Raw genomic sequence first — 25,044 nt, 5'->3', positions numbered from 1 at the left:
TGAGGTAAATGTTACTCTTCCACTTTACAGAGGAATAGAACTGAGGTGCACGGTGAGTTAGTGGGTGGTTCAAGGCTAGTAAAAAAAAGGTGGGGTTTGACAATAACCTGCCATATCAGGCACCTGGACTGGGCTCACCGTACACCCTCAGTCTACCCCAGCAATAAGGAGTACCCTGGAAAGGAAGAAACTATGCATGCCTTTTAATCATGGGGTATTTGCTTTTGCAAATGTTCCAGGCACTGGGTCAGGGGCTCCATAGCATCTACCCCACTTCATTCACACAAATCCTGTAAAATGCATACTAGTAGTAATCCTGTTTTTGTTTCTTTTTTTTTTGTTTTTTTCTTTAAGCTTTATTTATTTATGCATACAAGAGCTGGGGTACAGGCCAGAGATGCAGGAGGTGAGAAAATTCACCAAAGACAGAGCAGGGAACAGAACAGGCAGACTGACTAAAATGCACTGCTGAGGGGAGCAGCGGGCGAGACAGGAGAGGTCTGCTTCACCATGTGGGTTGCTCTCTGGATGGCCAGGGATCGAACTCATGCTGCAGAGGCTGCGGATTCCTTCATATTGTGGTGCTTAACCCCTTGAGCTACCAGGGAGGCCCGTAATCCCGTTTTTGAATCGAGATATCAGAAACTCCCTATCCATCTGTATCCTTCAACCACTGACCCTGGCTCTGCCCTGTCCTCAGGAGGTGCTCAGCATAGCGCCTCATCATCAGCATCCCTACCAGACCGTAGTCAAGCTCAGAAGCTCCTGCCTGCGCCATTCATCTCCACTATGGAATTTCTCCCCAAATAACCTAGCACCTCCTAATAGACTATGGAATTTATCCCTGTGTTTATTTTTAAATGTATTAGACTAGAACCTGGGAAAGATAGAGACTTGTCTATTTCATTCCCCACCATATCTCTGAGCATCAATAATGGTCCCAGGTCCATAACTGGAGTGCAAGTATTTTTGTTAAGTAAATCAGTGAGTCAGTTAATATGCTGAGACCCACAATGTCTGAACCAGTTACCTTATTCTGTGGACTAAGGATTCTGTAGTTAGAAAAGAAATCTTCAGAATTTTTGTTTTATTTCTTTTATACTGATACCCTCTTTGGAGCCTGGGAGGTTGGAAAACCTCCAAAGAGCTGACCAGAGTGAATTGAGCTCTAACAAGCCTCCCTTGGTTGAGTTCCCCAGAATGTCAGATGCAAAAGTTTAATGCCTGCCAAGTGAGTTATTTCCAAGCCCTTGTTTTTGTGTTACCTGAGTTTGTATCTTATTCCATATTGTTTCTTTCATGGATTGTCACAGCTAGAGTACTGTTTGTACAATGTGTGTTTTCTGAGGGGATTCAAGTTCTGCTTATTGGGGGCCCTTTCTTTGTTCTTGGTCGTGAGAACAAGCACCTTCACAAAGAGCCCTGATCTAGGGCTCTGAGAGCAAATTTAACTCTGTCGCTAAGGAGCTATATGCTGCTAGACAAACACTGTATGTGTCTCTGGGCCCTCGTTTTCATCATCTTTAGAATACAGATGCAAAAGTATGGAATGTCAGAGCTGAAAGGGACTCTAGAGGTCATTTAGTGAAAGAGCTATAAAATCAAATACCTTCAGTTTCCCAGGAAGCTAATGTAAGTATGTGAAACAGTCACATTAAGGCCACAAGGAATTTTGGTAGCTGTGGCAAACTCCCTCAAATGAATTAGACTTTTTTAAAAAATTTGAATTTGTGATGGTGAAATGATCAAACTCTGTAGGCTTACCTACCTATCCATCTCCAAATAGCAAACCCTTTCTGCTTCATGCCTAACCCTATTATTTTGCATATGAGGAAAGAAGACCCAAAGTCAGGACTTTAACTGCCAAGGTGTTCAGCTACACAAGGCAGATGTCATAATAAGGTGTGTCTGGTGTGGCTCTCAGGATCCCTGAGGATTTAAGTAGATGATATGAGGGAACTGCCTTTTAAGATGATTAAATCCCACTTGATTGCAAGGCATTACCATCACTTTCTCTTTTGGCTGATGCGTCCCCCATTGTTTCCAAAATATTATTTTCTCCTGATAATGCATTTTCCACTGACAAAAGGTTGGACAAGGGCTACACACCTCTACTGACACAGCTTAGAAAAGAAACTACAGGTCTGAGGGCTTGACCATGCCCCAGAAGTCAGTTTAAGGCAAGTTTGGTAGCAAAGCTTAACCTATGTGTGGTGGGAGAAGCCTGCCTTTGAAATCAGGAATACCCAAGATCCCTCCCCAGCTTTGTCACCATCAGCCCTCATGCAGGGGAAGTAACTGAGAGTATATGCCTGCCATGCTTGGCATGGGCAGGGACACAGGAGGCAAGCAATAAATGGAACCATGTCCTTTACCACTATCATAGATGTTATCAGCTGCTGACGTGCATGCCTTCCACAAATACATCTCCCCCATCACTCTGCTCTGACAGTTATGTCCTCATTCTACACTAACGCCCATAGGTGTGAATCCAAAGGAACTGTCATTCTCATTCTGTTCCTGTGGTTATAATGAGGCTAAAGATTTGGGGATTCAAAAATAGCTTCAGAAATGAGGAAGAAAGCCAATCAATAGGACTTTCCATTTTTAATAACTTGCCTTAAAGCCATGTCTTTGAGACTTGCCAGGCTATTATTAAAATCCAGGTGTGGTGCTAGGCTCCATCCAAGTGGTCGTGATGGATTTTCCTTAGAACTCAGTTTAGTCGTGGGCTCAGAAAGGCCCCTGCAGGGTGGAAAGAAACTAGACCACGGATTACAGCTGGTGAGATCTGGATGGCAGCCCCACCTGGCCAAGCAGCCTTCCACTCAAGTTCACAGTGTATGTGTGGACATGTTGTATGTGTGGATGCACGTGTATGTGATATATGTGTGTGGTGCATGTGGGTGCATGTGTGTAAGACTGTATAGCCATGTTTCTGTGAAGTTATGTGCATGTGTATACATGTATGTATGAATGACGAGAGAGTAAGAGTGACAGAGAGTGTCTATTCCTGGGGCTCTGGCCCTACAGAGAGTAGCCATCTTCAAAAATGTCCAAAAAAAAAGAGGAAAGGAGTCAGAATGCTAGGATTTCATAGGGATATAAGGAAATGGCTTAAAATAATGACCAAGAATCTGCCTAGAGAGCCTGACTCTGGTTTTCTCATATCCCAGAAGCTATAATAACTAGCAGGTTGCATTAAAAATCTGAAAACAAAAAAACTCTGCTAGTGTCACATTATTTCAACTAATCTTTACTACATGCTTAAGTAGGCAGGCACAGTATCACCATTTCTTGGATGATAAAATGTAAGGTCCCTTCCTCCATGAGGTTTTCTTGGATTGCTTAACCCTGCCTTCTGGCCCACAACTCACCCAGCCAATGAGTCTTCCCTTCTTAGAACAATTACTATTCTCTGTCCTAATACCCACAAAAGTTAATAATAATAGCTACCAGTCACTTTCTGAAAGTAGGTTTTCTTTTTTTTTAAATTTACATATATATATATATATATATTTTACATCACTGTTCATTTTTAAACAATGTTTGCTTCCCACCCTCCAACCCTCCCAGGTGTAGTCCCCATAGAATTTCCTTCATCAGTTCACCCGTGCACCATCACCACAGTCCCCTGTGCTCCTCCCTCCATCCTTCTGATCCCTCTACCAAAGTAGGTTTTCTTATCTTCATTTTACCATGAGTCAACTGAGGCTCAAGAGTTAGGAAACTTGCCTAAGATCACACCGCTAGAAAAAAAGTAAACATGACAGAACTGAGATTTGGTTAAGGGGTCAGCAAACTTAATGGTCTATGGGTCAGATTCCACCTGCCACATATTTTTGTAAATAGTTTCAGTGGAGTATCAGGGCTCATGCATTTACGTATTGCCAGTAGCTGCTTTTGCTCTCTGATAACAAAGCAGAGTGGTTGCCACAGAGACTGCCTGACCCATGGAGCCTAAAATATTTGCTATCTGGTTTCTTTTGCAGAAAAAAGTTTACAGATCCCTTATTTGGTTTGCTATTCCAGAGGCCATTCTCTTAAAGAATCATACTTTTGCCAGTTATTATTTGATAGTGTTTGTTTCTATTGCTTTCTAAGAGATGTTGGGGAGGCGTTAGTTTATTTTCTCAGCTGACTAGATTCAGAAACCAAATCTACCTTCGAAGTGACCACCTCATGCATCAGGCTAAGGACCACTATTGGTCAGGCTGGGTGACCACATTGCCAGCTATGCACATCTCGTTGGGACCTCACGCACAGTATGCACTAGCAGTAGCAATGGTTTGAATTGGTGCATGTTTTCACTGGGGGATAGGAAGAGAAAACCCTCCCTGGAGCATCCAGTCTCTGAAACCCAGCAAGTACCTGATACTTCCTGCCTCTGCCTCCCCAGGGAAATCCCTTTTTCACTAAGCAGAAAGTCAGCCTGTCTCTCCACAGACAGCAGGCAACCCCCAGAGCTCACTAATTGCAGGAAGAGCCCACTATCGTCCCTTGGGGAGTATCGCCTCATTTGAATTCCAACCCCAAAATGAAATCAATACCAATCATTATATCTATTTTTAAAGCGACCTGCTAAGGCCTTTTCTTCCTGCAATCTCATTTTCAACAGACCGCAATTAGCCCTCTGGAGAATGCCATTGAAACCATGTCTGCGGCCAACGAGAAGATCTTGATGATGATAAACCAGTACCAGAATGATGAAACCCTCCCCATTAACCCATTCTCCATGCTTCTGAATGGGATTGTGGACCCTGCTGTCATGGGGGGCTTCGCCAAATACGAGAAGGTAAGGGCTTCTACTTTGCAGACCTTGGTGGGGGCAAAACAGTGGCAGGCAGGTCCAGGGGCAGACACAACTGCATGTCACTCATTTTAATGTGACTTTTTGCCCACCAAAGGAAAATTTCAGGTTTTTACAACCAGAGTTTTTACAACCTTCCTCTCATCTTCTTCATTGTCACATGCTGGTAGAATAGGAAGGAGCTGGGGTGAAAAGTACCTACGTCTTAAGGGGCACATCCCATACCCCTCTATCAAGGAAAGACTCTGGGATGACTGTAAGCCAGGCCACAAAATTCTAGGAGCCACAAACCAAAGTGCTCGCTGCCTGAGTAAACCCATCTCTTTCACTAATGATTTGAAGTAACTGCTACCAATAGGGGGAAAAAATGAAAATGAGAATCTGTGAACATATAGAAAGAATAAGAAACAATTCCAGTAGAGGACCTAGAATCTAGATATCCAGGTCATAAAATCCCTTTAGAAATCTCCACATATTTAAGCCACAGATTTCAATTTTGAGCCTCCTAGTGTCCATGACAAAAAGGGAAATGTCATGTTAGATAAGCCACATTCTCTACTAGGGAAAAATACCAATTTCCCAGTAGGAGAGCATAGCTCTTTCTGGCATTGAAGTGGAATAGAAAGTCCTTATCTGGTTTACATCTAGTCCATGCATTAAGAGGACATTGAGGGGAAAAAGGACTCCTCATTTTAATGAATCGCATGATGAATTTCCTACTATCTTTTCTTTTACATTCATTGATGTAAAACTAAGACTAAACACTCTAGTATAATTTAACCACAGTAATTCCAACCAGGTGCCCTCAGATACCCATTCTGGTAACCCTTTGTTCAGCCTTTAGGGATGATATGTCTTTATCTATGTGTGCACACAATAAGATATGAGCCCCAGAAAGAGCTTGGAGCTGCCAGATTCCCAGACAATGAGAGACTTGGTGAAGGGAGCTGGACCACTTACAAGGTGAAAGCCCTAACTGAGTTCTCCTCCCTGGAGCAATGCTCTCAAACCTGAATGTGCATCGAAACCCACTTCAGGGCTTCTTAACACACAGAATAGCCACTCCACCCCCGGAAGATCTGGTTCAGTAGGACTGGGTGAGCCCATGAATGTACATCTCTAATAACTTGCCAGATGATACTGAGGCTGCTGGTCCACAGATCCCACTTTGAGAACTACTTATGTGAGGTTTGTGATCCATTTCCATGGTACTAATCTGAGACTACAGGAAGAGGAAACAGTGTCAGTCCCTGTAAGTCCCTACCCCATCCAATACTTGTGACCTCATTCTTGCCCCCTCAAATGGAATCCGATCCCAGTGCCACAGAGATGGGTTGTGAGGTCCATGCCAAATGAGCAGGAAAGCCAACACCTGTCTGTCTTCCCAGGCCTTCTTCACAGAAGAGTACACCAGGATCCACCCTGAGGACCAGGACAAGCTGAGCCGCCTCAAGGACCTGATTGCATGGCAGGTAAAGCAGAGCTGGTCTGGGGAGCAACCAGCCCCACTTCCTTTCTCTCCCCAGTGGATTCAGGTTCACTTGCCCTTGGGGATCCTCTGCTTGGAATGCTGGTTCCCTGTTCCCCTGGCCCTGGGCTTTAGGCTCTTCTGCCTCTCTGCACCTGGGGAGGTGCATCCTGTAACCTGGATGGGGGGCACTGGACCCAAAGAGGCTGTATAGCCTCTGAATGCTGTGCTGCCATTGCTAAGATTGCTTTGTTGGATGTCAAATTCAGGAGGTGTTTAATTCCAGTGGGACTGAAATGAAAGCCAGGCCCCCACACCTCTGCCACCACCTTCCCCCTCACAGCCAGCAGGCGCCAATCAGATAACAGAAGACACCAGCCCCCACCTCTCTTCCTCCTAAAGCTGACCCAGTTTGTTGCAGATAATGCTCAGATGGATATCAGGTTTGGAAAATAATTGAGGCCTGTATTTGGCTGGTGTTGGGTCAAAGGACCTGCATTCAGCACTAGCTGCTTAGCCCTCTGGAGCCCTGCCAGAGGACTTGGAAAGCAGCTCCTGCCTGCCTGCTGCTGGCTCTTGTGGTAGGCTTGTCTTCTTAGATCCCTTCTTTCAGTGTACCCTGAACCCTGCTTCCTGCTCCCCTCCTTCCTCTGGCTCTCTCTCCTGTGTTTTTTCTCCCTCCCCTCTCCGCTTCTCTGGGCCTCTTGCTCTTCCACTTTCTGGAAAACAAACAACCCACCAGACCACCCCATTCCCCACCACCACCACCACCAGTGGCATTCAAAGGACCAGCTTCCCCCCTTCTCAAATGTCTCCCTCTGTGAACCCCAGCACCCAGAACACAGGCTCCAGAGGACTGGAGGGAGGTAGGGTGGGAACAGGGGCAGCAGTTTGCAGCTGCCTGTCCTCCCTCTCTCCCTTCTTGCCAGTCACTGTGCAAAGAAAAGCAAGCTATTGTAGTGGGGAGTTTTTGTTACTCCAGGGAAATCAGGGAATGAGAAGCATTGGGTGCAGCCTCTTTTCTTAAAATAAGGATTCCTAATTCAGGTCCTTCTCTGCCTCTGCCAATTTATGCAAAGTGAGGCTTTAAAAATGAAATGCCAAGCACTGGTCGCACAGACACACTTTCTGAATGCATCTTGTGGGTCTGGAATTTTCTTTCCCTTCTTACCCTGTGCCACCTGTGAAATTCAAATATTCCCAAGATCCCCAGCCTTCTGAGGTCTGCGTGACCTTTAACACTCAATGATATTCCTCCTCAACCCCCAACTCAGGCAGCAGGAAGGCCCAACTGATTGGTCCCCTTTTCAGATGTTTCTGGGGTGCCCCAGAGAAAACTAACATGTCATAAAAATTTGTCTATTGGTTGGGTGTCACTCTCCATCCATATCAGAGCCCTGCACCTCTCCACTGTGGGTATCTTTTCACCTGGTAATTATTTCTCCATGCTTTGTCTCCCACACCCAAAGCATGGACCCTGGCCTCAGCACATGGACCCAGGCCATGACTTCTAGGAAACTCTGCCAAAGTCTAGGAGCTAATGGAGGGGTACTACAAACAGAGAAGAAAGATTTTGAGAGCAGATATTAGGTGTACAGAGTCCCAGTAATGAGCAAGACTTCTTCGGGCAGTGCCCTCTAGTGGCCACCATTCCCTATTACCCTTTTTCCCTCCCATCCCCTGCCACCATATTGTATGTCATCACTGAACCCCTCAAAGGAGATTGCTCTGAGCCAAGTCCCTCCTGTCCAGAGACAGGCACCCTAACTATGGACACACTTAAAACATGCTGTCCTGTTCATGGTGAAAGCAACCTTCTTATATTTTCACACTCAGCAAATAAATTATTCCTCACTCATTCCATTGATTCTTGCAACTTCTTTTTAACCAAGCCCTAATTCTGTGTCAGGCAGCAGAATATAATGCAGGACAAAAATGAACCATTCACTATCTTCTTGGATCTTAATTCTAGGTTGGATCTTGGTTTTGAAAAGCCAAATACACTCTGGCTTTTTTCAAAACATGGGAACCTTAGACTTCAAAGGGGGATGTATTTGCACCTCATCTAGCAACCCAACAAAAGCTGAAGTTTTCAAAGCACATTTTTGTTTTCAAGCCTTTACCGGTTGCAAGATGACTGCTTCTTAATATTTTTTTTTCTTTGTAAAGATTTTCTCTATATTTACTGGCATGAAAAATACTTATAGTACATTCTTTTAAATGTTTTGTGAAATATACAGAAAAGTAAACATAAAAATACCTACAGGGAACCAATTTCTCACAAAGCATACCCCTTATGACTACCACCGAGATGAGGAAACAGAATTCTGTACCTTCTTGTGGTCATTACTACTCTTCTGCAAGGCTGACCACTGTCCTGCTTAAAAGCAGTAATCATGGCCTTGCTTTTTTAAAAGAAAAATGTTTTACCACCCTACCGCTCATTTTTAAATACTACAGTTTACTTTGCTTATTTTTGACCTATATAGACTTGAGCCCACACAGTGAACATTCTTCTGTTCCTTATTTTGCTCAAATGTTATTCATTAATTTCATTGTATACTACATCATGCATCTATTGATATTTTTGCTACTGTATAGTAGTCCATGCGTTGGGTTATATGACTATACCAAAATACATTTATTTCTTTTTCAATAGCTGGAGATTTGGTTTGATTTCAGTTTGAGGCTGTTACACAAGCAGGCTGTTCTGAGCATCTTTGTATATGTCTTTTTAACATACATACGCACTGTTTCTTTTGGGTGTGTATCTAGTATGGAATTGTTCTATTATGATATATGAGAATATCTGGTTCTAGTAGATACTGCCTGACTTCTATCTCCACAAGTTAGTCTTACTTGATCTTGCACACATAAATGTTATTATAGTATGCACTTTTGTGTGCCTCCCTTCCTTGGTCCAATATAATGCCTTTGAGAGTATGCCACATAGATCGGAAGTTTTTCTTTTTTGTTCCCATCACAAGAATGCAATATACCAATAATATGCTCATTTATTTATCCATTCTTATGGTGGTGGACATTTGGGTTATTTTTACCAGGTACTCTGATTGCTCCCAAATCCCAAAGATATCACATTATGTTCACCCGTGTGTCTCAGTTGTCCCAGTCGAAGTGAGAGTGTGTGTGCATGTGTGTGTGTGTGATGTGCCCCCTGTGAGGAAGGGATGTCCTGTCCAAAATAGGGTTCTGCCTTATGCCCTCAGTTGTCAGGACAGGCTCTACCCTCTGAGACCCTTTACTAGAATAAATGAGTTAGAAAATAAATGAATGAATGAATACAAATGATTGTAGAATGTTAAGTAATTTGGGTCTTTATTTTTATTTTTTAAAAGACTTATTTATTTATGCATATAAGAACTGGGGTGTAAGCCAGAGGTGCGGAGGGGTGAGAGGATTCACCAGAGAGTGGGGAGCAGAACAGGCAGATCTACTGAAATACACTGCTGAGGGGAGCAGCAGGCGAGACAGGGGTGTTCTGTTGCACCATATATGGGTTAGCTCCCTGGTGGGGGACAGGGGATCAAACTCAGGCCACCATGGTGATAGCACTGAGACAACCCCTAGCCCACCAGAGAACCCCCAATTTGGGTCTTTATTCAGAAGTTTGGCAATGTTTTTGTAACCAGAAATATCCCATAGGAACTTAACCCTTTTTTATGTCAATTGGTGAAATTAGATTTGTTGCACAACATTTTGCTTAAATCCAAAGTTTCCAGAACCTATTGAGGATGCTAAATGGGGATTTATACAAACTTCCTCAATGGTTCCCTCTAGCGGTAGCCAGCGAGGTTTGGCTTCTCTCATATCTACCATTTAAACAGCACCCTTGAACCTCCTTTTGCAGGAAACTGAGAACTTAACCCCTTCACCTCTGTCCCCCTCCCTCATCTTCCCAAGGTTTTACAACACTTTTTAAGGCAGTTTAGCTTGATATGAACTTTTTTTTTTCAGCCACCACATGGAGTATAACTTGATCTCCCATCCCATAAGAGGAGACTTTTCCTTTCACCTCTTCCCTTCTTCAGTCTCCCAAATTCTGATATTCATACTTTCCATTTTGCAATTCCAAGAACTCCTTAGGGAAGGCTTCTTAGGGAAGGCTTCCTCCCCTCTGCTCCCTACTCCGTCCCACAATAGATTCTTCAGCAGGGCACTTCCCATTAAGCTCTAATGGGGGATCCAACCATCCTATAGGGCAAGAGCAACTGGAGCTCTTCTTCCCCCTTCCTGTGAAATGCTGCCAGGATGCAGCTTCCCATTTCCTATGGCTGGGGGCTCTGCATGAAAGTCTCAGAGGACCCTAAGGCCCTTGATGACTCCTCAGCAGGTATATTAGACTCAGCCACCTCCATAGGCTGGGTCCAGGTGAAGGCCAAATGGCCAAACTCTGGCTCATCACTTATTACCTTTCTTTCAAGATTCCCCTCCTGGGAGCTGGAATTAAGATCCATGAGAAAAGGGTATCTGAAAATCTGCGGCCATTCCACGACCGGATGGAGGAATGTTTCAAGAACTTGAAAGTAAAGGTGGAGAAGGAATATGGTGTCAGAGAGATGGTAAGTCTGTCCCTGTAGCCCAAAGGAGTGAGATGGTGGAGCCAGACTGGGAGGGTAGTGGGTCATGAGGATCACAGCTGGAAGGAACCCAGCACAGGACCCTGCCCTCCTGCAGAAGGACCTGAGGGCCATCATAACTGGATCAATCCAGGGGAAACTTCATTGTCACTCAGTCCCCCCAAAGTCACCCTCCAATAAACTCCAATCACAAATTGAGCCCTTAGCACTCAAGGAACCCTGTTAAGAATGCAAGCTGCATTAATGAAGCACCTACTATGTGCCTGGTTGTTAGAAGCACTTGACATCTCCTAGGACTTTAGTCCTCAGAACAAGCCTGAGAGATGGGAGTGATCTTGACCCCTTGTGTTTCATCTGGAGGTTCAGAGGTCCTAAGTGACCTTCCAAAGTCTACACAGCTATGAATGCAGGCTAGACTTTGTCCCTGGATTGCTGGTCTCCCAAGCCAATGTTTTTGGTCACTATGCCTACAGAAAGCATTGGTCTGATGGTCACGGGGACATCTTCTTTATCTTCTTCCCCAGAAATTGGAGTCCTAAAATGTCGAGGCTGTACAGTCCCTTAGAGACTATCTGACCCAGTCCTCTAACTTACAGATGGGGAAACTGATTCCCAGAGTGCAGAAGTGCATTGCTAAAAGAGCCTAAAGGTAGACCCCAGACTCTTGTTTCTGATACAAGAGCGTTCCCTTGAGACAGGCCACCTCTTCCAACACACCATACATGACACCCCAGTGCAATTCTGACCTTAAACACCCAGAGGTGGGTCAGATTTCATGGACTCCACAAGATTCTCCTCATTAAAGACACCAGGGTTCTCAAGCCACCTGCACTTTTCATCAGCTGTTTATAGATGTGAATATTCTCACTGCCCGTCAGGCTTGATAATTCCACAGGCCTCAAGAGAGCACTATTCTTGTGACTACAGTTTTATCATAAGGGATACAAACCAGGTCCAGCAAAATGAAGAGATGCCTAAGCTGGGGTCTGGGCGGGTCCCAGACATTGGTTTCTGTGTCTTCAGGACAGGTTACCCCACTGTCCCCACCTGCACATCGTGTATGATTACTAACCAGGAAAGCTGGCCCCAGCCCAGTGTCCTTAGTTTAATTGGAATTCATGATGTAGGCGTGACTGAATGAATCATTTGCCATGTGACAGAGATCGACCTCCAGCCTCCTCATCTCCCCCGAGGTTGAGTTGATCTCACCGGGCTCAAAACCCCAGCCCTGTAATCTCAAGTGGGTCATTCTGAGTCTCCTGAGTTTTTCATTAGCATGAGGGGCCACCAGGAATAACAAAGACACTCCCATCACCAGGGAAATTGTAAAGATGTAGTGATCACCTCCCAGGAACCAGGGAGAAGTGCCAGGCAAAGTCTTTATTAAACTGCCAAGAAGCTTTTGTCCTGATGCCCGGTCTGCCCCACAGCTCCGCCTGCCCAGGTGGAGAGGAAGGTAGCAGGAAGCTGGAGGCCGTGTCCCCCCACCTCCTACCCTGCTCTCAGCCTAAAGACTGCTAATGCCAGGTTCTCCACCCACAGCCTGAATTCGAGGAGAAGCGTGTGGGTGTGGGCCGCCCCCGGTCGATGCTGCGTTCCTACAGGCAGATATCCATCATCTCTATGGCATCCGTGAACTCTGACTGCAGCACCCCCAGCAAGACCACCTCTGAGAGGTCAGTCCCAGCCCCAGGCAGCCCCCTGTGCCCCTGGCTCAGCCTCCAGCAAAGCATCACTGCTTTTCCTTCTGCCCCAGCAATTTCCTCAAATCCTCCCAGCCCTTATGTCTCAAAGCCTCTCCCACCTTTCCTTACTGAACCCTCACATCACCCCAGAGGCTGCTTCATTTCTTTTTTTTTTAATATTTTATTTTATATAATTCTTACATCATTTTTCATTTTTGCACAATGTATGCATTTTCATTTTGGTTATATTCCCCATACAATTGCACCCCCCCCTTATTTTGACCCTAGTCCTTCCTCTCCCCGCCCCACCCCACCCTGTAGTGTGTCTCTGGTTTATAGTTGCTTGTTGATTTTGATTTTCACTTTGTATTAATTAGTCTTTTTCCTGGTCCCTTATTTCAGTTTTCTAGATTCCTGCTATGAGTGAGACCATCTGGTATTTTTCTTTTTCTTTCTGGCTTATTTTGCTGAGCATGATCCCTTCCAGCTCCATCCATGTTGCTGCAAATTGCATGTGTTTATCTTTTTTTTTTAATTGCTGAGTAATATTCCATGGTGTATATGTACCACATCTTCTTGATCCAGTCATCTATTTGGGGGCATTTGGGTGCCTCATTTCTTAGTGCCATCGCTAGAGATCATTGAGGCTGGGACAGGACAGGTGACTTTGCCTAAATACCAGCAGGCAAAAATACCACGATCCCAGGATACCCAGTCCAGCAGTTCTATGGCCAGACCTCACACAACCTGCTTCACTCTGGAACCTGTCCTAGCCCACCACAGAGCAACCCTCTTGAACCTTCCAGACCTCTTTTGGGGCCTTCCCTCTCTCACCCTAAGAAAAGCCTGCCCTTCTACCTTCCTGGAACCTCTGTGCCTCTCTCTCTGCAACAACAACAGGCGCCATGGACCAGCATGCTCCAGGGGCCCAGAATGTATGAGGGGTCTCAGACCTTATCTCAGGCCACTCTGCAAGGTTGCTGCATACTCCCCCAGTTACTGAAAAGGAAGTAATAGCTCAAAAAGTTTGATGACTTGCCCAAAGTCATTCAGCTAAAATGTAGCAGAATCTGTATTTGAATCCAGAAACATGTTTATTCACCCTTCTCTTCTCACTACCAGTCTTTCCTTTTTATGGTTCTCCTCCACCAATTTAATTCACCCTGTGTTCTGAATGTTTGCCAAGTCAGTAAGTCACTTCACAAAGAGCCAATTTATATGTTCTACTTCCTCAATCCTATAGTGACAACTTGGGCATGGCAGTCCCACTGAGGCTCTGACGAGTTTCTATTGCTATCCCTCTTGCCCTTTAGCTTTGACCTGGAAGTAGCACCCCCTAAGACTCCAAAAATGGAATCAGAGGACCCAATCTCTCCGGGGAGCACACTACCAGAAGTCAAACTGCGGCGGTCCAAGAAGAGGGCCAAGAGGAGCAGCGTGGTGTTTGCAGATGAGAAGGCAGCAGCCGACTCAGACATGAAGCGGGTAAGTGGCTGAGGCAGGCTGCCTCCTGATGCCCTTACTAAATCTCAGCTTCACCCAGGCACTGTTCAGAGCTCAGAGACATGGTCCCAGTCAAGCCTCACTTTCAAAATGAGGACCTGGCAGAGCCAGGATTTGAACCCAGGTGTTGAACTCTATGCACATCCTTCCTAGCATTGCACAGGGATTTGCAAGGCAGGGGAGTAGCAGCTGGTTTCACCCACTGAAGGAGAGAGGCCTCTTGGTTGGGGACCTCTGTCCCCAGCCACAGGATCATTTGAACCCCCTTAGGGAGGTCCTCAGTGTCTAAGAACTAAGCCTCTCAGTGTCCGGGATCTGAGCCAGGCCACAATGCCCTTACTTGGAGGAATTTTGTCTTTAAATGAGTTGCTCTTAAAATGAGACTTGGTGCCAGATAGCCTTGGGTTCAAGTCTGTCTTTCCCCTGAAAGAGAAGTTTATAAGATTGTTGAAAGTGTTCTGGGAGTCTCAGAAGAGGAGCGGGATTAACTGACAAGGAAGGGATGTCAGATGAAAGGACAAAGGACCATCTAAAATGCCTTGCAGTGAAGAAAAGAACCTCCACAAACTATCCAGTGGCCCACGGAGGCTACTCTTGCCAGAGGAGAAAGGCTGGCGATAAGTCTTCTATGTTTCACAATCCTAGAGGGTCATTCGTATAATACAACTCCTGGAGTTGTACATGTCAGACAGGCATGGAATGATACAAAACAAAATAAATAAACTTGGGAGTTGGGTCCATGGAAGCCTTGCCAAGCCCTCATCACTGACTTTTCAGATCCAGAGCTGCCTCATAATAAGTGTGTGTGTGTGTGTGTGTGTGTGTGTGTGTGTGTGTGATGTCTTATCCAGCTTTCCAGGAAGCATGAGTTCATGAGTGACACCAACCTCTCAGAGCACACAGCCATCCCTCCCAGGACCTCCATCCTCTCTCAGATGAGTTTTGCCAGCCAATCGATGCCCACCATCCCAGGTATGCACACTGCTACCACCAGCATGGGGGAATAAAGGTATTGCAGACTCTGCTGGAAAGTAGAGGATGGGTAAAAACCATGTCTACACAGGAGGTCAGGGGTAAGAGGCTCTGCTCACAGCCCCCCCCCCCAATTTCTCCCAACACCCCCTTGTGTGGGTAAAGTTATCTAGAACATGGGATAGTAGAGGCTTGCTGTCACTCTGGTCCTCAGGAGCCACTGGGACTCCATGGTCACATCATGTGGCCCTATGTTCTAAGTTTGTCCAGCCTCCACAGGACTAGGTCTCTGTCTCTGATATGTTCCTAAGTCCTCTGTTTCCTTTTTGGAGCTGCAGGACTATTTCTAGAACTTACAGAAATTGCCACCACATCTTAGAGCTTAGAGTTGCAGCATGTGTATTCCCCATCCTCATTGTCCAGCGGGGGTTAGGGGGGTGTTCTGCCTCCACAGAGGAGAACCTAACACTCTAACTGGGAAAGCGGCTCACCCAGAGCTCCCCAGGTGGCATGCAGCAGTCTCCGGAGTCTGCCACTTGGGTCAGGCTCCAGGGTAGAGGGCCAAGACTAGCCTCACTGCCCCATGGAATTCAGCAGGCTGCTCTCATTCCTGAGTGCTCAGTGGGGCAGCTCTGTAAGTAACTGCTCCTCCTCCCTGATTTCATTTACACTCAACCCACACCCATGAAGGCGCTGGTGGTGTTTCCCTGTCACATAGATGAAGAAACCAAGGCATTCTGGGTTCAGATCCAGAACCTCTGTGCCAGGGCCATATCCCTAACCAGACAAGAGAGCCCTGCACAGCCCACAGGTGGTTCACTCTATCCTCTCAGTTGGCCCCACAACCGCCTGGAGGCCTGGGCTTTTATCTGCATTTTACTGAGTCAGAGAAATGGCTGATTTCTCCAGCCTGTTGGCTCTGGGCTAAGGGCTACAAGCAACAATGACACCTTGGATGGGAGACCCCTCCCCATGAGCCCAGCCTTGGGGAAAATGGAAGTCCAGTTTCTTGGTTTAGAAGGTGAGGGGGGAGTAACCTCACATTGTCACCACATCTTGGGGCAAAAGGCCGTGTTCCCTGAGGGAGTCAGGGTCCCAGGGCCCAGGGAGTCTTCACCCTCCTTGGTCTCCTGTTTCTAATTCAGAAGCCCTAGTACCAGGCTCTGATAGGCCCCAGAGACCCAGCGCTGTAAGGAGTGTTTAGCAAGCCTCACAGAGAAGACAGCTTCAACAGCCCCCACCAACAGGAAACAGGCCTCCTGGCCTCCCACCTGGTACCTGACCTGTTCCCCCTACAGTCTGACTCTGTCCCGCAGCCCATCAACCTATCTTCCATCTGCTTCCCCCAGTCACCCGTCCTATACTTGTGTGCCGTCTATCCCCTGCCTGCCCACTCAGCAGGCCTTCCCTCTCCTTCTAGCCACCGCACTCTCTGTAACAGGTATGCCTGGGATGGACGAGGCCAACTTATCTCCCCGTCTCAGCCAGACCTTCGTCTCCATCTCTGACGGTGACAAGAAGACTCTCAAAAGAAACAAAGTAAATCAGTTCTTCAAGACCATGGTGAGGACCCAAATGGGTAGAAAAAGTGGGGTGTGGTAGAGAAAGGGAAGAGAGCAAAGAAAAGAGTATAGAAAAAGGAAGAAGAGTAGAAAAAGGGGTGTGTGCGTGTGTGTGTGTATGTGTGTGCACGTGCACATGTGTGCATCTGTGTTCCCCCCAGGAGCCATGGTCGGGGCTCCAAAGTTGGGCCACAGGCTGGCAAAGCCTAGCATGCATGTCCATTTCCTCTCTGGCTAGGACTAGCCAGTGCTACCTGCAGGAATGTGCTAAGAGGGCTGCTGAACCCTTGGAACCCCAGAACCAGTTGCTGTCCTTTGCCTAAATTGCCCTTCTATGTTCCTGTCAGAACCACAGGGCCAGCTGCCTTTAGAGGATGAAAAAACTGCTTTTCAAAGTATTTTGGAAGCACTTTCCTATTCAACTTATATTACAAAATCCTACTAATTAAAAGTTCGTTTCCAAGCCCTGACTTTTCAAGTCCTATCTCCTATTGTTACTTGTCGGTCTTTGCTCAAGATAAAGAGGGGACCATTGACACTTCTCATCCTCAAAATGATCTTAAAGCAGAACAGTGCTACTATAATAAGGCAAAGTTTACCGCCATCTCGCAGAGAGTCAGACACCATGCTGGGACACTCCAAACATCTTCCCACCGACCTTCTGCTGTCCCTGTGGGGATTTTATATGGCTCCTGAGTCAGGTTCTGCAGCAAAGCCTTCAGGCTAACCACCGTGTGCTCTTGCCTTTCTGACCACACTCAAGGTCACAGCAATTCATGTCCTCTGGGCTTTGGGCAGGGCCCGTGCAGGACCCTGGTGATGGGCTGTGGTGCTCTTGAGAAACCCACCTGGGGTGTGTTTGTTTTATTCTCTTCTCTCACATAGCTGGCCGGCAAGTCTGCTGAAGAAGCTAAGCAAGTGTCTGACTTGCCACCCACTGACCTGTGAGATGTTGCTACCAGGGCTGCTCGTGGGAGCTAGGGAAAGAAGCTTCCAGAAGAGGAAAGGCACAGAGAGACATTGAAGCTTCCAAGAAGACTCTTCCCCGCCGCCCCCCCCCCCCCAGACAGAAGACACAGAGGTGCTGATCAAGGCTTTAGAACCTGAGTGTCACCCACCTAGGGGCCATGACCTAGGTGGTCATGAGGACCCTGCACCCCGATTCTTGGCTGCAGGAGGAACCAGTTAGAAGGCTCTCTCCCAGTCTGATCTCCCCAGCATCCCAGGCACATCTTTTTATAACCCAGTTTCTTAAATCTAGGGGGCTGTATTATTTTTTCATTTTCTAACAGAAAAGCCTTTTAAATATTCTCTTATTTTTGTTGAACAGTTTTTGTACTTTTCATTTTTTTCAATGCAACCAGCTAGTCTTTACTCTGGCTGATTATCTGTTAAGTGTTGTATTTCTTACTAACAATAAAAATGGTAGGCTCGAGGAGTCCTTGTGACATCGTTTCGTTATTGAATCCCTGAGGCCAAGGTTGGGCAGGGTGCCCCTAAAGAGGATCAACAGGGTAGGCAGGCCAAGGCTGCACCTAGCTGTTCCCAAGGCCACGTTTCCCCACCTCCTCTGGACCATGCCCAAAATCTTCTCCACAGTTCCTGTTCCTTAGAAGTGGAACAATTGGAGCACAGGGAAGCCAGGAACATCTACCAGAATCTTCCTCCTGCCATTTGCATGGTGGAGAGTTTCAAGCCCACATTCTCCCTTCCTAGAAAGAGATGCCCAAACCACACACAGTGGTCACTCTAATAAAAGCCCCAACTAAAGGCTCAAGAGTCAGGGGCTTAGGACTGAGCTCCAATGCAGTGATGGTCTTTGGCATTGTCGCTGGTTCAGAGGGGTGGCTCTTCCTGGAAAGGCCACAGGAGGCTCAGAGCAACCCCAGGCAGAAGTGAGGTTGGGAGCAGAGCCCCCTCTATAGACTGCAAGGAGCCTGGAAGGGAGGTTGCTTGGGGGAAGGAAGTGGAGACTGGGTAGATTTTAGTAGTGGCTGGTGACATGGGATCAGAAATGGAGACCATGGGTGGGTGCCCACTTCTTTTTTTTTTTTTAAACACTTCTTTAGTTACACATTTCTTCTTTATTTTTTTTAAAGATTTATTTATTTATGCATACAAGAACTGGGGTACAGGCCCGAGGTGTTGGGGGTGAGAGGCCGGCCAGGGATCAAACTCGTGCTGCAGTGGCTGCGATAGCTTCATAGGTTGCATCTTAACCCTTGCGCCACCAGGGAGGACCTTCTTTATTTTTTTTTAAGATTTATTTATGCTTACAAGAACTGGGGTACAGGCCAGAGGCGCGGGAGGATGAGAGGATTCACCAGAGACACAGTGGGCAACAGAACAGGCAGACTGACTGAAATACACTGCTGAGGGGAACAGCGGGTGAGACAGGAGAGGTCTGCTGCGCCATGTGGGCTGCTCCTGGCCACCCGGGGATCGAACTCATGCTGTAGTGGCAGGTGATAGCTTGATAGTGCTGCCTTTAACCCCTGTACCACCAGGGAGGCCCCTGGGAGCCCACTTCTTAGAGGCTGTCCCTGGAGCTAAATGGTGAGGAATGAGATGAAGATAGCAATGGAAATGTACCTCATGCTGCCTGTCCCCAGCACAGTGACTTAGACCTGACAAGAATTACTGTTCTAAATCCTGATGGCCACCCAAGGATGTAGGAAGGACTATCACCCGTTGAAGAAACTGAAGCACAGAGGTGTGATATGGCCAGAGTCATACATGTGGGAGGGGGACAGGCCGAACTTCCAACCCAGGCAACCTCACAGGAAGCTTGCCCGCCTCTCCCACCCTGCTTTCACTCAGACACTTCCTGCTCCAGCAACCTGAACCTAGTCTCTTCCTGGTGTCTAGTCTAATCCCCAATGTCCTCACAGTCTAGCAAACCCCATCAAGTGGGGGTTAGGGACTCGGTCACCTCGTGGGTTCCCTAAGTGAGGAGTCATCACCCATGTCTGAAATCCAGCTGATTTTACATTCCAAAGAGGCAAGGAAAGTGCCAGCGACAAGAGGAGTATCCCCAAGGGGCTGAGAGCTAGACCAACAGGGCCTCTTCCTGATGCCCTGAGTGTCCTCATCTTCTTCATCCATCCTCACTGGTGTGCCAGCTTCTCAGGCCTGCTTTCTTTCTATGGAAATCCCAAAGTTTAGCCTTGAAATCATGAATATCCAACTCCTTGTGGAAAAAAAAAAAATCCTCTGCAAGGAGAAGAAAATGGTGCCCTTTTCCCACAACTGCAGAAACACAGATATGCTCCTACATCCTAACACAGCAGATGTGATTGCTCATCAAGGAGTGGGCTCCTGGGGAGCAGGCTGTACCTCAAAAATTCCATCTCTCCAATCTCCTCACTTGCCCATGTTTGGCCCTGGTCATGACATTGCTGAGCTCCATTTCATGACAATTATCATCACCTGTGAGCTTTGTGTGACGTCTGAAGGGATCTTGGGCATGTCTCCTTTTTCCCATAAAAATGGAGCAAACCCCAAGATTCTTATTTGAGTTTGAACAACAAATCTCATTTCAGTTAGGATGTCATTGTGTGGATGGCCCACTTGGCCCTTAGCCATGAGGACTCCAGCTGCTGTGGTGACCAGCCCTGGCCTCCAGGACGGTGGTAATCATCAGCTATGACAGTCACAGAGCTGCCATTTACCGGCCGCTTACTCTAAGCACCCGTTCCTGAAACCCTCTCATCAGTTCAATCAGGTAGGTACAAAGATCCCAACCATGTTGATGTGTGAAGTCCCACTGGGGGAGTTGGTGGTGTGTCCTATCCACCTGGCTAGTAGGGGACACAGCCAGCTCACTTCATGGCCTGAGCCCCCACATTCCATTCATTTCCCGCCTTTGATCCCAGCTCATTGTCAGACTATGTACATTAAGTACTACGTACAAACATGTCTGTTTCAGAAGTCTTCCCTATAATGCCAACGAGGGCACCCAGGAAAAATGAGGAGTGGACATTATGTGTGTGGCAGAGGTCTCCTTGTTCCAGTGGATGTTCCTTTATTGTAAGCAATGTCTGTGCCAAACTAGCTAGCAGTGTCAAGGAGGGGTGTTCCTATGCCTTCAGATTATCCAGGAAGGGGAGGTGGGATGGGATGGGATAGAATGGGGTAGAATGGGATGGGTTGGGAGAAAGGGAGGTAGGTTCAACTTGATGTGTCCTTTGTCTTTCCTGATTAGAGTTTCAGGGAGCATCAGAGATCATTCATCCAGATCCCTCATTTTACAGAATTAAATGGCTCACCCCAACCACACAGCTGTGCCCTCCAGGCCTAACTCTTCAAGCTGGTCTCCTTCTGGGTAATCCCCCCTCAGTGTCACTCCCTTACCCTATCTTTAAGCATTCAGACACCCTGGCTTTCTGCTTTCTCTTCCTCTGCCTTTGAGACAGAGCTGCTATCTGCCATTCACACTTTAGCATGATCTAGGGCTTTGAATTCCCTCTCCTTAGGGAACGATCATTCTTATCCTTATCTCTAAATGTAGAGCAGAAGCCTTTTTTCTTGCAGACCTTCAGGCTTATGTCAGCAAGTAGGAGAGAAATTGAGAGAAACAAATGATCTTTCCAGCATCTAAAATCAGGCTCCAGACACCCTAACCTATAACACATTCATTTGCTGCTCCTTCTGAACTCTGGGTGCCTTTGTCTTCCTGTCATAGTTCCAGTTCCCAAGGAAACAGACCCTCAGGCAATGACTGAATGCCCAGGCTTTTTCACACTGAGCAGTCCTAAGGTAGTTAGAAATGGGGAGAGGAAGCAGTGGCAGGTCCATGGACCTGCAGAATGGTGCCCTGCCCCAGACTCAGGGTCAGCCACTGGTGCTGGCAGTTTGGACACCAATAGTAACAAAACTCTCTCACCTTATAGGCAGAGATCCCCTATCTTTGGACCCATGCAGAGTTTAAATCCCTGCTTGTGTAATGCACAGACTGAGGGGGACCTTGGGACCCCTAAACTCATAAGCTCTAATGGGGTACAGCCTTCCATGCCCACAAAGACAAAGTTTAGTTAGTGTGAAAGAACTCTAAGATTAGTGTGCATAAAGAGAGAAGAAAGGATAATAGTTTCCCAATAGGCCCCCCAAAGTTACACATCCCCTCATGAGTTAATGCCTATCCAAGGCATTTACAAGGTTGTCTCAAAGCAGGGCCACTGAGGCCCAAAAGCTTGTGACAAGTCTAAGGCACCTTCTGGCAGGGAACCATAGCCAAGGGGCAGAAGGGGCCAGGCAAGTCTGGGACAAAAGAAGCAAAATAAATCAAAGCACAAATCAAGGTAATAGCTGCCATGGTCAGCCTCCCCAGGGGTCTCTTTCAAGTGTCTTTATATTTCTGTCCTCTATGTGTCTCCTCCAAATTCCCCAAGTCCCTGGTGCAAATCAAAAGCCGAGGAGCAAGCAAGCAAGCCCTTGTCCACATGTCTCCCCTGTCTGTGTCAACTTGTGCCTCTAGAGTCCACCTGCCTTTGTGTTTTATAGCTACAATCACCTCTTCCCTTCATCGGAAAGAGAGCAGTCGCCTGTGGAAGGCCCGGCCCAGAGCAGGAGAGGGCAGAGCATGGCCAGGCTGCAGAGAGCAGACGGCTGCCTCCCCGCCTCCTGGCCACAGGCCCTCGCAGCCTGGCTCTGCCGCTATGGGGCTCTGGGAGAAGCCCATGGACTGGAATGAGGCACATGGGGATGGAGTGGTGGGTGAGGGTGAACAGAGCGAGAGGGCCATGGCAGGTGAGGTGACCCAATCCAGCCCATCTAGCAGCTCAGCACCACCTCCTCCTCATTAGGTGGGGCAGGGAAACTGGCACATCCCTTTCATGGAGATGTCTCTGTTCCTCTCCTTTCAGGGAACCATTGAGCAAGCAAGGGAAGGCTGAGGAGCCAGGCTGAGTGATGGGGCTGATCATTTAGTTCACTTGATTGTTGTGAGACTGGGCTATGGCTTTTCTGGTGAGATAAAAACGTGGACTACCAGTTTGGGGTCTACTTTTGCTGGACCATGCAGAGCCCCTGGAATCATTCTCCCAGTTTATTTCTTTTACAGTCCTCTGTTCAACCCATCAAGCCATCTGTCCCTGCCCTGCGGTGTAAAGGTCTATCTCACATCTCTCCCCCTGTTAAAAGAGGACAACCAACATGAAAAGATGTCTATCATCTCTTGTCACCAGGGAACTGCAATCCAAACCACAGTGACACACCACTGTGGCCGTGAGACCCGCTAGAATGGCTGTCAGCCCAAACACAAGAAATAGCAAGTCCTGGGGAGGTTGTGGAACAGAGGGAGCCCTCAGGCACCATTGGTGGGAATGTAAATTGGTGCAGCCACGATGGAAAACAGGATCAAGGAGGCTCCAAAAGTGAAAAATAGAATTGCCACATGATCCAGCAATTCCACTTCTGGGTATATGTCTGAAGAATTGAAAAACACTCGTTCAAAAATATCTGCACCCCCATGTTCATCACAGCACTATTCCCATTAGCCAGGACAGGAAAGCACCCAAGTGCCCATCCTCAGTGAAAGGGAGAAGGGAGATGTGGTATAAGTGGCTCACTATCAGCTATTCAGCAAAAAAAAAAAAAAAAACCCAAAAAGATGAAATCTTGCCATTCCTAACAACACAAACGTAATTTGAAGGGACTACGCTAAGTGAAATAAGCCAGTCAGAAAATGGTGAATACCCTGGATGATTCCACTCGTGAAAGATAAAGAAACAAAACAAATGCACAGACAAAACAAAAGCAAACCCATACATTCTGACTACAGATGGGCGATCCCCAGAGGAGAAGGGGGTCAGAGGAGTAAAGTATGTAAAGGGGGTGAACTAGGTGGTAGCAAATGGAAGCTAGATGTTGGTTGGTGATTGTGGTCAGATGTCAAAGGACAAAGCTGTATGCCTGACCTAAGACTTCTTTTAAAAAATAAGCACATTAACAAAAACAAAAACAAGCTTTTATTTTTTTTCAAAGATTTATTTATTTATGCATACAAGAACTGGGGTACAGGCCAGAGGTGTGGATGGTGAGAGGATTCACTAGAGACAGAGTGGGGAACAGAACAGGCAGACTGACTGAAATACACTGCTGAGGGGAGCAGCGGGCGAGTCAGGAGAGGTCTGCTGCGCCATGTGGGTAGCTCACTGGCTGGCCGGGGGATCGAACTCGTGCTGCGGTGACTGTGGATTGCTTCACAGGCTGCGTCTTAACCCCTTGAGCTACGAGGGAGGCCCCACAAAAACAAACTTTTAGATTAAGAATGAAATGAGGGGTCTCCCCTGGTGGTGCAGTGGTTGAGCGCTGGGCTGTGGGGCCGCAGGCGAGGGCAGACCTCTGGTGCGACAGACCTTTCCTGCCATGCTCACTGCTCCCCTCAGCAGTGTATTTCGTCAGTCTGCCTATTCCGTTCCCCGCTCTGGCTCTGGTGAGTTCTCTCACCGTCCCGTGCTTCTGGCTGTACCCAGTGCTTGTATAAATAAATAAATAAATCTTTAAAAAAAAAAAAAAAGAATGAAATGAGGATCACCAAGAAGTGGGTAGGGGTGGGGCAAATCAGGGAAAAGGGGGTCAGTTATATAGGGGTGGATGGAAAACAGACTTTAAGTGAGGCTTACAATGTACTGTGCACAGATGTCAGATTGTAATGTTACGTCAATTAAAATAGTAAATAAAATAACATTTTAAATTTATGGAGTTAAAAACAGTGTGAGAGGCAATTTTAAAAAATTTAAGTACAACAAACTCTAAGTGCTGCTCATAGATGCACAAATCAGAGGCCATGAGCCTCGACATGGCATGGCTGTGAGTGACAGAGTCCTGCACCCCAGCCCGGAAATGCTCCTGTGCAGACAATAGATCAATATCTGTTGAAAAAGTGAAGGAGTGAATTATTGCCAAGCATGACTTCAAAGGCATTTCCGCTGCTTCTCATTACATTCAGCCCTTGCAACAGTTTTTTTGAGGGAAGTAACCCTGGGTATCCTCCTGGAAAACGGAGGCTCTGCGACTAAATGCTGTCATAGCACTCAGAAAATAGGACTGGAGGAGTCAGATTCTCATTCAGCCAGTCCAACAGCTGCCTGGGGGCATCTTAAGACATTTTGCCCCATTGCCAACCCAGTTTCCAATATTTTCATAATAGAAGAGCTGAGACACTTTTTCCCAGGGGTGCATTTCCTCCTTGAAGCTGTTGTCCATCATGGGACTCTGTCCCTTTACTGAAAGGGCTCATAAACCCTTGACCCCTGTCCTGAAATGTCACCCAATCTCATACTCTGCTCTCGGCTTTTAAAGAGATGGCCACCAGAGGGCGGGGTTGCCCCATGTTTTTCACCCTCTGGCGCCTGGGACACGGAGGGCAGCAGATAGCATCAGCATGAGCTTCAGACAGACTTCCCAAAACCCACCCTTGGGGCAGGAAACCAGCGCCCAGGCA

At 47.0% G+C, this 25,044-nt stretch overlaps 1 protein-coding gene across 1 annotated transcript in view; it reads left to right on the top strand.

Moving 5' to 3' along the window:
- DOCK2 (dedicator of cytokinesis 2) overlaps nucleotides 1-17,546 on the top strand; it is a gene marked incomplete at both ends in the record, with an annotated part of 397,682 nt that extends 380,136 nt beyond the window's left edge. The window contains 8 exons of the mRNA XM_084243050.1: nucleotides 4,619-4,795; nucleotides 6,199-6,282; nucleotides 10,721-10,858; nucleotides 12,419-12,552; nucleotides 13,875-14,046; nucleotides 14,916-15,036; nucleotides 16,457-16,599; nucleotides 17,484-17,546. Coding sequence (XP_084099176.1) covers nucleotides 4,619-4,795; nucleotides 6,199-6,282; nucleotides 10,721-10,858; nucleotides 12,419-12,552; nucleotides 13,875-14,046; nucleotides 14,916-15,036; nucleotides 16,457-16,599; nucleotides 17,484-17,546 — 1,032 coding nt within the window. The remainder of the gene's footprint in view (nucleotides 1-4,618; nucleotides 4,796-6,198; nucleotides 6,283-10,720; nucleotides 10,859-12,418; nucleotides 12,553-13,874; nucleotides 14,047-14,915; nucleotides 15,037-16,456; nucleotides 16,600-17,483) is intronic.
- Nucleotides 17,547-25,044: the final 7,498 nt, after the last annotated feature.

This window comes from Talpa europaea (assembly GCF_964194135.1).
Source record: "Talpa europaea genome assembly, chromosome: 9".
Classification (NCBI taxonomy): domain Eukaryota; kingdom Metazoa; phylum Chordata; class Mammalia; order Eulipotyphla; family Talpidae; genus Talpa; species Talpa europaea.
The sequence above is the reverse complement of the archived record's forward strand: the minus strand, read 5'-3'. Positions and strand labels throughout refer to the sequence as shown.